This window comes from Nomascus leucogenys, chromosome 13, assembly GCF_006542625.1.
Source record: "Nomascus leucogenys isolate Asia chromosome 13, Asia_NLE_v1, whole genome shotgun sequence".
Lineage (NCBI taxonomy): Eukaryota > Metazoa > Chordata > Mammalia > Primates > Hylobatidae > Nomascus > Nomascus leucogenys.
The window spans coordinates 91,576,064-91,591,962 of NC_044393.1; the positions used below are offsets into that span (position 1 = coordinate 91,576,064).

The 15,899-nt window shown below is 40.5% G+C and overlaps 2 gene segments (V, D, J or C); both read left to right on the plus strand.

Annotated features, from left to right (window-relative positions):
* Positions 1 to 3,828: 3,828 nt before the first annotated feature.
* On the plus strand, positions 3,829 to 4,304 carry LOC115838048. The segment is given in 2 exon segments: positions 3,829 to 3,877; positions 3,985 to 4,304. Coding segments are annotated over 2 exon segments (369 nt in total).
* A 3,146-nt stretch (positions 4,305 to 7,450) lies between these two features.
* Positions 7,451 to 8,249, plus strand: LOC115838049. The segment is given in 2 exon segments: positions 7,451 to 7,499; positions 7,891 to 8,249. Coding segments are annotated over 2 exon segments (408 nt in total).
* Positions 8,250 to 15,899: the final 7,650 nt, after the last annotated feature.

A 15,899-nucleotide genomic window follows, 5' to 3' on the forward strand; every position in this document is an offset into this window, starting at 1 on the left:
ATAATGTCATTAAGGTGCATAAGAGCAAAAGCAAATGTCAATAAGAAAAACTATAGGAAGGAAGAAGATGGGAGATCCTGCTCCCCTTAATGAAGATAAAAAAAAATGCTGAGTGAGAAATGTTGCAACCTCATAAATTGTCACATGGAAGTATATATTTACAAATTACCTTATAATTAACATCCCTCAATGAGAATGATATTCTGAGAAAAAAAGCAGAAAATATAGTTATATGGCTATCTAAAAATGTAAAACTTTGCACATTAAATAAAGATAATCTAGGAAAAATATGACAAGATCTATTACAAAAGAGCTTTTACAAATTGTTTGCTTTAATGATATTAATAACATAATGATAGCTAACATTTACTAAGCACTTAACACATGCTAGACCTTAAGTCTTCTTCACATATATTTATAGTTCATATAAGTTTTATAATAACCTCAGAAAGTTAATACTATTGTAACCTTACCCATTTATCCATGAGGAAACTGAGACACAGACTAACTAGCCCTTTATCACGTATCTCGTTTGTGGTGGAGCCAGGATCAAAAGGTAGACAATTTACTTTTGGAGCTCATTCTCTCTTCAGAGTTTACATGGATTCTAAGTCAGACCTTCGGATAGGAAGGTAAATGGTTATAAGCCAGAAGATTTCCACACTCTCACCAACATTGCACTCGCTTTTCTTTGGGTCTTGGCCAGAGGGGTGAGCCCTTGTGACTATGCCTCACTGGTTGACTAGCATTGAGTTGCACCGAAGACCAGCATAGAGAAAGAAGGTCTTTGGGACAAACCTGGGAGGATGAAGGGTAAAAAATGCAGACCTTAAATTTTGATCCCAAGGGATCCTTTAAGGATGAATGAGTCTCCCTTAGAAGGTGAGAAATTAAACATAAACTCTTTAACTTGTAGAGATGCTGAGGTGTTTTCCTCAAGTAGTACACTTTGAATCATGGTTATATGCATGGTAGGGAGCCTATGAGGATGGAACACAGATGAAAAAGTGACAGGATGTTCAGGGGGCAGGTGCAGGCAGAAAATCAGCTGCCTCCAAGAGTGGTGAGAGAAGCTGTAGAGCATCCTTTATCCAGACTAGCCCAACATGCAGTCCAGAAGGCTGTGAGATATGAGGAAAGGGTCACCATAAACTGCAAGCTGACTACATCAAAAATGACACTTGGAATCCGAGAGTAGGTATGTGCGGTGGTATCACAGATATACACCCACCCCATCCCTGCCCAGCTGGGAGATAATAGACCTACAGGTTTAGCACTTTCACCACTGGGACTAGAACCCTGGATTTAGCTACAGGCTGGCTTAGACCTTTTCATAGTTCTTCTGTATGAACCATACAATTTAGAACCATACTATTTAGAGATGATCAATTTACACGAACTGCATAAAGCCTGTCTTTCCAGAAGAAGCTCAGGTTCAATAAAAATAAATTGATTTCTCTCTTGTCCTTCTCAATCTTCTCTCCTTCCTTCTTTCCTTTCTTCCTGCCTGCCTGCCTTCCTCATTAATAGACATGAACTAGTCACCTGTATACTCTCTGAAGTATGCAGTTAGTGCTGACAACACATTAGTTTAACCTAGAAAAACTAACCCTGTTTTATTTTATCTGAGAGTCTGAGACCCCTCTTTGATCCTTAAAAACTTGCCAATTTCTTGCCAAGCAAATATGTGCAGGGTTTTAGAGAGCTGCAGGTAACAGAGACAAAATAGAAACAACACACAGAATTTGGAGGCAGAGCTTTTAGAGCTCTGAAGCTTGAGGCCCCGCTGCTGCTCCAAGCCTGCCTATGGTACCAGGTTCCTCTGCTATGAGTCCCTTTGCCTCCTGAGGGCAGTGAGTCCTGGGCATAGGTAGCCTGTCTGCCTTGGGCACTCACACTGTAGTATGTTTCCACACATTCCTCTGGTAGTCCAATATTCAGTCCAATATTCACCCCCATTTTCCTCTCCAGCCCCTGCTCCTATATTCTAGTCCCACAGACTCTGTGGATATCCTAATCACAGAGACAGAAACAGAGGTGACACTCAGATGTGAGTGATGAAACTTACAATGCTGTAAACAAGACTCAGGACTTAGACTGCCTACTGATGTTCGTCCTTGTGCCATTTGTTCAGCAAATATGTATTTAGGAACTCCTGTATAATGGACATTGTTCCAGGTTCTGGAAATAAGGTAATAAACAAGCCAGATAGACTTGTTTTAAATGCCTGGAAGTTATAAACCAAAGAGATATATGTGATGAGAACAATGCCACTCTGGATAAGAAGGAACCTCTTACCTTAACACTGGCCAGTGCAAACCCAGTCTGGCAGACATCTGTGATCCTCTACACTTGAAAGGAATCCTACAGCTGTATAGCTCTTTGCATTTAAGGGCAAAACGAGACAAGACAGAACCTCACTCTCATGAATCCATGCCCTAAGAAAGAGAAGGAACTTCCCTCATAGGAACATTGGTGCAGTCTTGCAGTTTTCTTATCAAGTAGGAAAATTAGAACTCCTAAAACTTTGTGCCAGAATTTAAGACAAATAAATTGCCTGGATCATGCATTATTTATAACGCATTTAACTATTTTCCCTAATATAAATCTGTTGATGAACCACTCATGTGGCATATAAATAGGAATTCTATGAAAAAGTTAGATGTGGTGCTTTAGAAGATACATTAAAATTATTAGAGTCTGACTTAAATTTTTAATAGTAATACAAAATATAAAGTACCATAGCCTTGTTCAGAAGAAACGGGATTTCTGAAATCTACCAGAATAGCTTTCTAAAAGCCAGTATTTTATGGCCTTTAGTGGGCTGAAATACTTATAATGATGGATTGGAAAAATAGATATTTGAGTACATAAGGTTCACGAGCATAAGAAAGAATTGGTACCTCCTAACTATAGATGGTCGGTTTCAGAGGATGAGAATGAATGTGTCCTCATCCTCATTTTAATTTTGAAAGACAATGCAGATATCCCTACTATGGAATGGTTGATTACATCACCACCTATAGAGATTAACAACGCTAGATGTTTCCAACTCTCTAAGACGCCAAGAAGTATTAACCCAAGGTCAGATTCAGGTAATTGATCGTGACTCATGAATTTTCAGAGATCCCCAATGGTTGTTCTTAAATTTTCAGCAGTTATGTCTTGTTCTCTGGGGAGAGGGTATTCAAAACTCCTCATGCGGCCATTCTGGACTACTTCTCCCCTCCTGCCCCCTGCCCATAAAACAGTTTATAGAAATAGGTGTCTAGACCATGGGCTGTAGTTCACCAACTCCTGCTCTAGCCTAATTTTGTCTCATTACTAGCGCATGGCCATTCCGCAGATGCCAGTAAAGCCTTTCTGGGGTTTCTCTCCAATGCCTTTTAAAGCTTTTTCCTACACAGACACATATTACTGTTTAGCCAAAAATTTAAGATAATTCTTCCAAACATCTGGAGTTCTTACGCAGCTTCCTCCTCTCTGGTGGTCTTTCCTTGAAAATTCTAGCTGCCTCAGCCCCTGCTGATTTTGTAACCTGTTTCCACAACTCAAAATTTGCCATGCTCTGTTGCTCTATTCCCCACTGTGTGTGTGCAGAAATTGCCCCATGTTTTGGTGCTTTGGCAGAATCACAGTCCTGCGTTGTCTGCTTTCCAGTGGCTGAATACAATTGTTTCATATATCCTGTTACTTGTATAGAGCAGGATGCCAAAGGCAATTGGATTCTACGAAGTGATCACGTCACAGAGAAGCCGCCGATAGAGGTGGAGAGAGCCACACAGATAGCCACCTGCCTCTGCTGCCTACTCTTCCCCTAATTCTGCCATGAGCCCAATATTCACCTGCATCACAATCCTTTGTCTCCTGGCTGCAGGTAAGTCCCTGTTCTGCAATTGTCAGCTCCCTTCTCTAAGCCTTTCATCCATGTCATCAAACTCCCTCATGGGCTCAGTCTCCAACTCCTGTCTGCTTTCTTTACAGGTTCTCCTGGTGAAGAAGTCACCCAGACTCCAAAACATCTTGTCAAAGGGGAAGGACAGAAAGCAAAATTATATTGTGCCCCAATAAAAGGACACAGTTATGTTTTTTGGTACCAACAGGTCCTGAAAAAAGAGTTCAAGTTCTTGATTTCCTTCCAGAATGAAAATATCTTTGATGAAACAGGGATGCCCAAGGAAAGATTTTCAGCTAAGTGCCTCCTAAATTCACCCTGTAGCCTTGAGATCCAGGCTACGAAGCTGAAGGATTCAGCCGTGTATTTTTGTGCCAGCAGCCAATCCACAGTGTTAAATATTAGCTAATCTTAGGGCACAAATTCATCACGGACCCAGCTCAGGAAGCAGGTGGTGTACTAGGTTGGAAGGAAATAACAGAAACTAGAGCTAGCTTAAGCCAAAGGGGAATGTATTATAAGGCTAAATGTACGTCCCATAGAACCACAAAGCAAGAACACAGGAACTTGTCAGAAATAAACTGCAATGAAACCTTAGAACCGGTGGCTCGCACCTGTAATCCCGGCGCTTTGGGAGGCTGAGGCGGGCGGATCACGAAGTCAGGAGGTCAAGACCATCCTGACTAACACGGTGAAACCCTGTCTCTACTGAAAAAAAAAAAAAAAAAAAAAAAAAAAAATTAGCTGGGCGTGGTGGCGGGCGCCTGCCTGTAGTCCCAGCTACTCGGGAGGCTGAGGCAGGAGAATGACGTGAACCCGGGAGGCGGAGCTTGTAGTGAGCCAAGATTGCGCCACTGCACTCCAGCCTGGGAGACAGAGCGAGACTCCATCTCAAAAAAAAAAAAAAAGAAAAGAAAAGAAAAGAAAAGAAGAAAAGAAACCTTAGAACCATGGCATGGCCGATTGACAACTCATTTTTTATATACCTTGCCGGCCTCATTATTCTGTTTTATTATAAGTCGTCTTTTTCTGTTTCTTGGGTCTTACAGTAATTAGAAAATTGCACATTCAGGTGTTAGCCCTCCAGTCAATTGAGACCAACGTGACTTTCTCTCATGCTAGATTACAAATCCAGGGTGCAGGAGAAAAAAAAAATGTGATCCTGCTTTACTCAAGAATGTGCTCGTGGAAATCCAAGGGAATTGAATTTTTTGAACAAGATGGTATCTGAGAGCCTGTCCCTCTGACCTTGTGGACCAAGGATTTCAGGGGGTGGAATCCGGTCAGAACATCCAATAGGCACCCATCACAAGTGAGAAGTCATGGATAATTAATACATTTTCTGGAATATACAATCCTTGGGAAAAGAGAAGAGTCTGGAGAGGGGATCAAAACCTTATTATTTAGAACAATATCAGACCACGTAAAGAGTCTGGTTAATCTCTCTTTAAGAAATTAAACCGGCCAGGTGTGGTGGCTCATGGCTATAATCCCAGCACTTTGGGAGGCCAAGGCAAGCAGATCACCTGAGGTTGGGAGTTCAAGACCAGACTGACCAACATGGAGAAACCCCGTCTCTACTAAAAATACAAAATTGGCCAGGTGTGGTGGCACATGCCTGTAATCCCAGCAACCTGGGAGGCTGAGGCTGGAGAATCGCTTGAACCTGGGAGGGGGAGGTTGTGGTGAGCCAAGATCGTGCCACTGCACTCTAGCCTGGGCAACAAGAGCGAAACTCCATCTCAAAAAAATAAATAAATAAAATAAAATAGAAGGAAAAAAAGAAATTAAACTAGATAACACAAAAAGCATGTTCATTTTAAGTGTGACAACTTCAGCTCCTACAAATTCACTAATTGGCCTCTATGGCACTGAAGGAGAACAGATTAATGTGCTCTTGGTGTAAAACATTCATGCACAGACAATTAAAAAATCTTCAGGTGTATGATTCAAATTGTAATGAGGGGCAACGTATTCAACATCGACATTCCTAATGAGGCATTATGGTATCAACTCTACGTAGGCGGGAGACTACACTTACATTGAGCAGTTATAGAATTCAAAATAACTGCTAAAATTTGATAATCCATTCTGTTCACGGATCTGGTCACTACCTAGTATTTGCCTTGAGAGAAGTTCCTTTATCCTCCCCAGTTACATCTGCTCTTATTTCAGTGTAAGCTGAACCCAGTTGTCTTACTTCCAGAAGTCCAAAGTTACCTCTTTTCTTGGGAAAAAAATTCACTCCGACCCCTAGAAACAGAAGTTCTCACTTTATCACTTTTCTGATCTATTTAATATCATATGTTCTCATTTCAAGTTCCTTTTCCTGCTCTCCCTCAAGCCCAGTCTTGCTGTTGGTGGTCTACATCTTTGCTTTTGTTACAGGGAAGTCACTCCTCTAGATGCCATTTTCAGCTTTTTCTTGAAATATTTCCATTCTAACAAAACTCTTCTCCTAAAGATTAAAATTACATACTTACCAGACCAAAACACACATATGTGTTTCTTTGCCTGCTTGATCTCTTTGAAGCTCTTGACAATACTGACCACGTCCTAAGTCCTGAGCATTAATTTTTGCTCAGTTTCATTTATATCATTTTCAGCTAGGTTTCTCATTTTCTCTATTCTTTTTGTTTTCAGTGCAGTTCCCAGAAACTAAATCTATCCATTTAATATTCTCTTTCCCAGGAAAATTCTTCTCATTCTATTTAAACATTCTAGTTTAATGGGAAAGTGGTCTTCTTTTTTGTTTAGTCTTTAAAAAATCTCTACTGAAAAAAATTTGAATACAAAAATTAGCTGGGCGTTGTGGCAGGAGCCTGTAATCCCAGCTACTTGGGAGGCTGAGGCAGGAGGATCACTTGAACCTTGGAGGCGGGGGTTCCAGTGAGCTGAGATTACACCACTGCACTCCAGCCTGGGCAACAGAGAGAGAGACTCCATCTCAAACAAACAAACAAACAAACAAACCAAAAAAAAAAGAAAAGAAAGAAAAAAAGTTGTGAAGTGTGGTCTGAGACAACTTTTCTCAGTATCACCTGAGGGATGGGTTAAACAGGTATATCCTAGGACGGGGTCAGAATTTCAGAGTCAAAATTTCTTGTTGGTGGATTTTAGGAATACATATCATTGCTCTTGAGTATTTCTGTTTGTGCTGAAGTTCTGCCCCGAGGACTTCATAAGATTAATAACATCGAAATCTTCTGTAGTGTTTTACACTTTTGTTCTTCATTTTTTTATTCTGTTCTTCTCCTTCCTTTTCCACTTCATCTTATGTTTTCCTTAGTCTTCAACTTTCCTAAGCACCTGCAAGTGGGACTGGAGCCTTGTTTAACATCATCCATGTAGCAAAATAAGGATGAGACCAAATATTCGAACCAAGGACCCCCATCTCCTATGGAAGGTGCCCTGAGGTTGTGGGTGTTGCTGGGGACATTATGTCACAGCCAGATCCTACCTCATGCAGCCAAGGGAGCCCAGAACTTTCACTGTTCTTTGCTACTGCACATCAGAACCCATCGCTGGGAGTGCCTTGCCCTGCCTGACCTCACCATGGATATCTGGCTCCTCTGCTGGGTGACCCTGCGTCTCTTGGGGGCAGGTGAGTCCAGGTATACTTAAAAATTTGCATAAAAGATGTTTTTCGCTGGGCGTGGTGGCTCACGGCCATAATCCCACCTCTTTAGGAGGTTGAGGTGAGTGGATCACCAGAGGTCAAGAGTTCAAGACCAGCCTGGTTAACATGGTGAAACCCCTTCTCTACCAAAAAATACAAAAATTAACCAGGTGTGGTAGCATGCTCCTCTAGTCCCAGCTACTTGGGAGGCTGAGGTGGGAGGATCACTTGAATCTGGGAGGTAGAGGCTGCAGTGAGCAGAGATCACGACATTTCACTCCAGCCTGGGCAACAGAGAGAGACCCTGTCTCAAAAAAAAAAAGATGTTTTCTTTGGGCTTCCCTTCACCCTCTATGGCTTCTGTCTTCTTCCACAGGACACTTAGAGCCTGGAGTCAGCCAGACCCCCAGACACAAGGTCACCGAGATAGGACAGGAGGTGATTTTGAGGTGCGATCCATCTTCTGGTCACCTATTTGTTCACTGGTACCGACAGAATCTGAGGCAAGAAATGAAGTGTCTCATTTCCTTCCAATACCAAAACATTGCAGTTGATTCAGGGATGCCCAAGGAACGATTCACAGCTGAAAGACCTAATGGAATGTCTTCCATGCTGAAGATCCATCCCACAGAGCCGAGGGACTCAGCCGTGTATCTCTGCAGTAGCGGTGGCACAGCATGGCTGAGTCAGTTCCCTCCAGGGTGCAAACCCTCTGGCTGCTCTCCTCCCAGTTGAACTCCAAGAAAACATTTGAAAAAGCCTCTTCCTTATCTTCCTACCCCAGAAGAAAGAAGCGAGTTGATTGTTGTGGCTGCAGCTGCTACCAGGGGAGTACAAGACCAAGAATTAATGTCTTAAATGGTCGTGATGGGTACATTGGGCAATGCGCTCCTGAAACTACCCAAATACAGAACGAGACATTCTGTGGATCAGGAGGAATCCACATGTTTAGAAGGAAGGACCCCAGACCAATTTCCAAGTTCAGAGACCAGCTATCTGAGGTTGATATTACTCACCAAAACACAAAAACATTCCTACTGATTTTATCTCAAACACAGTTCTCCTGCAAACTCTTCCCCCACCAACGTACCCCAGCAGAGGCAATGACATATACATTTGTGGAACAGCCTGCTGACTACTGCAGATCCACCTCTTCAACAAGACCAACTTTCCCTGGAGGGCAGTGACTAAACCAAACCGCAAGGCAGACGGCAACACGACCCTCTTAGGGGATGGATGCCAGAGAAACACTGACAAAAATCCCCACTCGGGGACTGTCCTAGCAAATTCAGTTCCTCACACGGCTGCCCAGGGGAGCGTGACGTTTTATTCTGTTACTTCAAACACTCAACTGTTCCTCTCTCTCTCGCAGGCCCTAGACTCACAGACACTGGAACTGGAGTCAGAAAAATTGCTTTCTAATCCCAAAACTGGTTTGTTTACTCCCCCTCATCTGTGAAATCTTGGCAAATGCTCTTACTTCTCTGGGAGTCAGTGTCCTCCTCTTCAAAATTAGAGACTTGCTGCACTTAGTCTCTAAGATCTGATACAACTATCATCATTTGACTCGCTATCTATTTATTTATACAAATATTAGAATATTGATATACACATTTAACATAAATATATTTATTTATATTTAATATAACATAAAATTTATAATATTTTATATAAATTTATATCAGTAAATATAAATATATATATATTATATAAATATAAAAATAAATATAATATATATATTATATAAATATAAAAATAAATATATATTTATTGATATAAATATAAATATTTATATCACATAAGATTTATATATAAATATATGCAAATATATTTTATGTAAATTTTAATACAAATATTAAAAATACATTATATATAAGTATCAATATATAAATATATGTGTGTATGTATAATCTATCTATCTACAGCTATTTTACACATGTGACAATCAGGGTTGCAATGGAAGACATCACTACCAGCTGGCAAATATGAGCATAATTACATATGCAGATAACACAGATCCAGAGACTATCTGGTTGCAAGGGACATTATAGATCACCCCTATATACCACAACTTTGAAGCTAATTTGAAATGTGGTTGTGCAAGTATTATACATTTCCTGCGATCCCCTCCACTGCTGCTAGATGGCAGTAAAGGACCATGTTAGAAAGTCCGGGGAGGGGACGTCATGATTTATTTACCGCGCAGTCATCTTTACCACGCAATCCCGGTTTAGTCTTGTTGTCCTGTCATAATTGTTAATAGCATCCTCTTTCACATACAAAAGTGTCTCAATTTGAACATTAAACTATACGGCCATTGTAGATAATGACACAAATGATAGCATCTCTGTTGAAAGTAAATTGTTTATTAATGTTGTAGCACCTTCATTTCTTTGTTTCGGTTTAATGAAATCGATTTTTTAAATTATAGAATAAATAAACACGAAGCTATAGCATTGGTCTGCTTTTTGTCATTTTACTATTTAAATATATCTCAGCCCTACTTACAGTTTGTATTAGCGATAGGTGGTGTATGAAGCCTCAACTTAAAAACTCAGCTTGGTCTTCTTAGTGCTTCTGTCACTGTCTGCCCAGCACCCACTGACTCTCAATGTGTTCCAACGTTTCCCAATTCCTACCTGCTAATAAACCTACCAGGATATTTCCAGACCTATTGTCTCTGTGAAGAAAACCAACCGATGTTGACTTTCCCTCATTCATCTACTAATACATAAATGTAACCAAATGCCAGTGACAACAGGGTAAAATAAGTAATAAAAGTGAAACAGGATAAAAGAATCGTTATACATTTATTGGCCTTCCGGAGAAATCCACCCTTTTCTCTCTAGTCTCCTGCGCACCCTGCCAACAATGTCATTGGCTGTAAAAATACCTCATGTTCATTTAGCACTCTACAGTTTACTGCGTAATTTGTTGTTTTATTTTCATGCTTTAATTGTATGTTTCCAGGTTGTCTGAGCATTTGAGCTCCTGCTCTTCCCAGATGGGCTTTCATAACAAGGCCAGCCCCTTTCTCTCTCCCCTTCTGCCAGTGCCCATCATTTGAACCAAATTTTCTTTCTGTCTCTCTTACTTGATTCTTTCCCAACTTGTGCCTTCTGTTTGGTCTCTTAAAATATTTCCCTATTCAGTGATAACTCCCTTAATGAAGGCATCTTTATTGCCTGCCTTGGAAATCCTCAGAATTATAGAAACATCTTTCGTGTTCACCTTGGCATGTTTTATATGTTTCATATATATTTTCATAAATAATAAAAAATTTTTGTATATTTTCCATACGTAATAAAAATGTCCCTTCAACATGCATAATATGTAACAAGATTAGTGATCTTCCACCTAATGTCTTGGACAATGTAACTTCTGATAGGTACAGTCTTTGACCCCCACTCACTCATGATTAAAGAAATACCTTTCTCTCAAAGGAACTATCTGTGTTCACAGCATTAAGTCTCATCCTGGATGCCTCAAGAAGATGTTCAAATGTCCACTGCCCACCCAGCTATGTGATGCTGCCTGCCATGGGTCACTAGAAGGTGATAGTTAAAAGTGTAGGCTCTGGAATCAAATAATGCAGACCACAATTCTGGCTCCTCCACTCAAACGCTATGTGAACATGAGCAAGACTATGAACCTCTCTATGCCTCACTTCCTCACCTCTAAAATGAAGATAATAGTACCTACCTGAGGCTGAGCACAGTGGCTCATGCCTGTAATCCCATCACTTTGGGAGGCCGAGGCGGGTGGATCATCCTAGGTTGGGAGTTCGAGACCAGCCTGACCAACATGGAGAAACCCTGTCTCTACTAAAAATACAAAAAGGTAGCCAGGCACATGCCTGTAATCCCAGCTACTCAAGAGGCTGAGGCAGGAGAATCTCTTGAACCCAGGAGGCGGAGGTTGTGGTGAGCCAAGATTGCACCATTGCACTCCATCCTGGATGACAAGAGTGAAACTCTGTCACAATAATAATAATAATAATAATAAAAATAATAATACCTACCTGATAGTATTGGGTTAAATAAGATAATTCATGAAAATCTCTAGTATGGTGCCTAAAACTCAAACGCTAGTATACATAAGTTTGGCCTACTATTATGAGGTGTTATTATTCAGGATTGCTGTGCTTCAGCTTTTTGCTGAGTTTCACGGTTTAGCTCTTACTGGATCACTGATAGAAGCAACTCCGTGACTGGTTATTCTGTCATTACCCCCAGATATTGTGCGATACCTTCCAAATCTACAAACAACGAGTGTGCATTTCTCTTGCTTGTTCCATCCAAGTGGAAAGAAATCTGTCCAGAGATGTCATTATGCTTCAGTCAATCCAGCCGTGCCAGACAATATCAGCATAAATGTCAAAATTACCATATGTGGTCAACATATGCTGATACTGTGACCATATGCTACGTGGGACTTGTTCCCTTAATTGTGAATAAGAGAACTATTAGTGTAGGTATTATTATCCCCAATTTTATAGGCTCAGAAAGAGTAATAATTTGTCCAATGTCTCACAACTGTGAGTATGTTTCATGGCAAAGATTGGAAATGAAGCAGTAACTTTTTTTCTAGTAAGATTACAAGAATGATCTTAATTTCTTTCTAAGCAAACACCGTGATCATCACAACAGTTATGTTAAATCAGCTCAATAATATCCTAGAAGAACATATTGTAATATTCATTAGAGGTGGTATGGGCTTTAAGAGGGAGAAAAAACTAGGCAGGATATTGCTATACGTGAAGTACCATGCTAGATATTTCACATATGGTATTTCATTTCATCCATACCAGTAACCCAAAATTATGTGATTTATCCCTATTTTACTAACAAAGAAATTGAAGTTTAAGGAGGGTAAGTGCAGGATGTATACTAAGCCGATTGTAGAGTTGGCATTTGTAATCAAGGGTTTTATTTAATTTGATTTGCTCTACTATCATCATGTTGAGTTAAGAATGACAAAGGGCTGGGTGCACTGGCTGACACCTATAGTTCTAGCTGCTCGGGAAACTGAGGCAGTAGGGTTGCTTGATCCCAGGAGTTCGAGGCTGCAGTGAGATATTGTCATGCCACCGAACTCCAGCCTGGGTAACAGAATGAGACCCTGTCTCTAAAAATTAAAAAAAAAAATAAGAAATTTTCAAAAAAGAATAAAAATTAAATTAAAAAAAATTTTTTTTAAGACTGGGTGCGGTGGCTCACGCCTGTAATCCCAGCACTTTGGGAGGCTGAGGCGGGCGGATCACGAGGTCGGGAAATCAAGACCATCCTGGCCAACATGGTGAAACCCCATCTCTACTAAAAAATACAAAAAATGAGTCGGGCGTGGTGGCGGGCACCTGTAGTCCCAGCTACTCAGGAGGCCGAGGCAGGAGAATGGCATTAACCCAGGAGGTGGAGCTTGCAGTGAGCTGAGATCATGCCACTGCACTCCAGCCTAGGCGACAGAGTAAGACTCCCTCTCAAAAAAAAAAAAAAAAAAAAAATTTAAAAAATGTGTGTGTGTATATATATATAAGTATATATATATATATATAAATATATATATATAAGTATATATACGTATATATATAAGTATATATATATTTTAAAGAATGAGAAAGGAACTAGAACAAGCAGAGAGAAAAAGCCCAGGGGCACAACAGCTAAAGGATGACTAATGGAAGTTGAAAATAGGAAGCTGAAAGGTACAGAAATACTGTGCAAAGACAAACTACAAATTATCTGGAGAAAGACAAGAATAAGAACAGTTCCCAGAGGTCTGAACACAGCACATTATGTCTTCTTGCTATACAGTGACCACCAAACTTGTCAATACTGTGGGCAAATGCTAGTGCCATTGCCTGTGGCTAAGCAGAAATTTTGACACTTGGGAAGGTTGGCATGAGATTGAACAGTTGCCATGGTGACCTGCCATAGATATTTTGATTGATGATGAGTAGACACAAAGTGCCAGTGCCTAAGACCTAGCTTCAGATACTTAGGATTTAGTGGAGAGGCTGTTTTGACTATTTCTTTTCTTTTCTTTTCTTTTTGTGACAGAGTCTCGCTCTGTCTCCCAGGCTGGATGGAGTGCAGTGGCACGATCTCGGCTCACTGCAAGCTCCGCCTCCCGGGTTCATGCCATTCTCCTGCCTCAGCCTACCGAGTAGCTGGGACTACAGGCACCTACTACCATGCCCGGCTAATTTTATGTACTTTTAGTAGAGGCGGGGCTTCACCGTGTTAACCAGGATGGTCTCGATCTCCTGACCTCGTGATCTGCTCACCTCGGCCTCCCAAAGTGCTGGGATCACAGGCGTGAGCCACCGCACCCGGCCCAACTATTTCTGACATCTGACTTAGGCTGCACAGGAGGTAGGGCTTCTTGACAGGGAGGAGCTAATGCAGGGACTGTGATGTGCCAGGCTATTTGGGTTGGGGTGGAGAAACCACAGAGAGACAGACATAAGGTCTCTCCCTTGTTTATGGGACATACCTACTGGTCCTGCCCTAGGCCCCAGATTCTTTGTTACGTGGCCTTTTCTACTGGGAGCAGGTGGAGCATTCCAGTTCCAGATGTTCTGGGACCTGGCTTGAAGTTTTTCACTGATGGCTGCATCATTAGGCTCACTCTTCTGCCCTTTCCTCAGTTCCTGTCTTTTTTTCACTTTCAGTCACCTAGAAGTGACAATATCCAGTCAGAAGTTGAGAATGAGACAAGCTTGGGAAGACATTGAGGAATGTCTCATGTTGTGGTATTGATAAATCTAGAGATGGGACCACAGCTTGCTTATAGCTGCTTAGAGTAAAATGATTAATCAGAAAAAGTAATTCCCAAGGATTTGTAGTCAGTCTGCCTGAGGCTAATATATTTATTCACAGCAAAATATCTGCTGCCTAAAATGACTCTGCAAGTTACCCCTACAATACCAGCTACTGAGAGTGATACAATCACCTGGTTGCAATAGGAAATTATCCTGGCTTCAGTTATCTAGTAAGACAGGTGTACATATCAATCTTAGAGCTCTTGAGAAGACCCAGTAGCCCCAGACCCATGCAATTATATTATAAGCACTCAAGTAACTTCTCGGCTAAAGGAAGAATGACGAAGCAGGAAAGAGAAAAAATGATTTGTATTTTTTGAGGTTAACTTGCTTAGAAATTTTAGGGGACATAAACTCAATCTTGACTAACAGGAAATTTAATTAATTTAGAGTTATTAAATAATAGCTCCTCCACATCAGGGACTATGATAAATGTTATTAACAACACAAAGAAGAATAAGACTTTCCCTTCTAGGAACATACCATTTAGTGGGAAGAAAGACAGACAGCTACACTCACAGACAGATACACTCACACACATACACACACACACATGCACATACGCTTAAAACAGAAGTGGTAGAGGCTGAGGGAAATCCCCTAAGTTAGACATAAAGAAAGTGCTCCATTTGCTCAGAGTTAGAGGTGAAAACCAAGAATATTGGCAGAAAAGAATGTTTTAAAGCAAACTTGAATGATTCTCGCACTGGGTATTGGAATTAGAAAATGAAAGTTTAGGCAGAGTGGGGAGCAGGACAGTCACTGAAGTGGGAAGGCACACATGGGCTCAGCAAAACCGGGGCACAGTGTAATGTCATTAGGGGTGAAGTCAAGAAAAGTAGCTTAAAATTAAGCCATAGAGAATCCAAAGATTTTTAATTTTCTTTTGATTTCAAAAATGATCTTTTCATATTATTGAGCCAGAAAATAATTAAGTCATCTATATATTAGACAAAGTTTTCAAAAGCAACTAAATGGAGGGATGTTAAAATGGGAAAGAAAAAAGGTAGCACATTTAACCTATAGCTAACAATACTGTATTATACACTAAAAAATGTGTTTGCAGGGTAAGTCTCATAGAACAAACAATAAAATAAATTTCTTAAAGAAAAATTTAATTATTGGAATAGCCTAGACAAGAAATTATGAGGCTTTGAACTGAAACAACAGTAACATAATTTGAAAGAGGAGAATAAACTCTTGGGATATAGAATGAACAAAATTTTAACACTATCTGCTGTAAAAAGTGAGGGAGATTAGAGGGATTAAGGTGACCTTGGATTTCAAGAAAAAAAAAATGTGGCCAACAAATCCAGGGAGCACAGATGAAAGAGAATAGTCAATGAAGGAGACATACAAATTCAAATGGGATCATTCTGAAATTGAGGCACATTTGAGATATCCTCACATCTATCCTTATAATCAAAACGAACTCACTATCTGCTCATTCTATGACCAGTGACCTCACTCACTGCTGCCTTACACTTCAGGGCTTACACAAAGACACACACAAACACACACACACACACCAAGAAAAGTAGCTTAAAATTAGACCGTAGGGA